At 35.6% G+C, this 1,016-nt stretch overlaps 1 protein-coding gene across 1 annotated transcript in view; it reads left to right on the top strand.

Moving 5' to 3' along the window:
- The window catches only part of LOC106530686 (radixin), a gene marked incomplete in the record, with an annotated part of 41,289 nt that overhangs the window by 18,175 nt on the left and 22,098 nt on the right, over positions 1-1,016 (top strand). Inside the window, 2 exon segments of the mRNA XM_014026356.1 lie at positions 589-685; positions 763-926. Of these exon segments, the coding sequence (XP_013881810.1) occupies positions 589-685; positions 763-926 (261 nt within the window).

The raw sequence follows: 1,016 nt of genomic DNA, 5'->3' as shown, positions 1-1,016 counted from the left end.
ATTTTATATAAAAAACAAGGTTCTTGATTTGCTAAACTTGTTTATATTTACGACCATTCTGTGATACAGCTGCTCTGGGACAAATGTAATTTATTAAATGATCAAATATGAAGAATAAATAATTACATGAGCTGAAACCATCTAAATAATACAATATTTTTGAAGACTCCTTTTTATAAATCCTAATGCTTTCAAATTCAATTCAATTCAAATGCAAAAGTACCTTATTGATCCCAAAGGGAAATTACAGACGTTGTTGGTAACAAAAGAAAAAGTTAAGAGCTGCCTTCAGGTGACAGCTCGCTTTTTCAGAGCTACAGCTAGAAAACTCACTAAAATCATTTTTAAAACAATTTAGTGTTATTTTTTAAGAATTTCAATGAAACATACCTGGGATTTATTTTTATTTCTCTAACATATTTTGCAATGTTCTGTATATAATTTGAAAACATGGTGGGTCGTGGACTTAAAACATTGAGCAAAATACTCTTCAGGTTTTTCTGTTCACACCCAGAACTTATGAGATAATGTTTGTATCAAGTAAATCACTCGTTCCCATCTTTAACGTTGAGTTTAATGTCACCTCAGGTTGTCACCAAAGATTGGTTTTCCATGGAGCGAGATCAGAAACATTTCTTTCAACGACAAGAAGTTTGTCATCAAACCCATCGACAAGAAAGCTCCAGTGAGTGTTGATTTAATGCTCTGTTTGTGTAAAGTTTATAAGCACAGCCTGTAATGTGTGATCTGTGTTTTCTGCAGGACTTTGTGTTTTACGCCCCTCGGTTGAGGATCAACAAGCGCGTCCTGGCGTTATGTATGGGGAACCACGAGTTGTACATGAGACGGAGGAAGCCAGACACCATCGAGGTGCAGCAGATGAAGGCTCAGGCCAGAGAGGAGAAGCACCACAAAATGATGGAGAGGTACACAACCCACTGCCACTCACACAATCAGTTCATCTCTTAAAAAAAATTTATTATGTGTAGATTTATTTTAATGTTTGACGACTGTTA

This window comes from Austrofundulus limnaeus, unplaced genomic scaffold, assembly GCF_001266775.1.
Source record: "Austrofundulus limnaeus strain Quisiro unplaced genomic scaffold, Austrofundulus_limnaeus-1.0 Scaffold547, whole genome shotgun sequence".
Taxonomy (NCBI): Eukaryota; Metazoa; Chordata; class Actinopteri; order Cyprinodontiformes; family Rivulidae; genus Austrofundulus; species Austrofundulus limnaeus.
The sequence above is the reverse complement of the archived record's forward strand: the minus strand, read 5'-3'. Positions and strand labels throughout refer to the sequence as shown.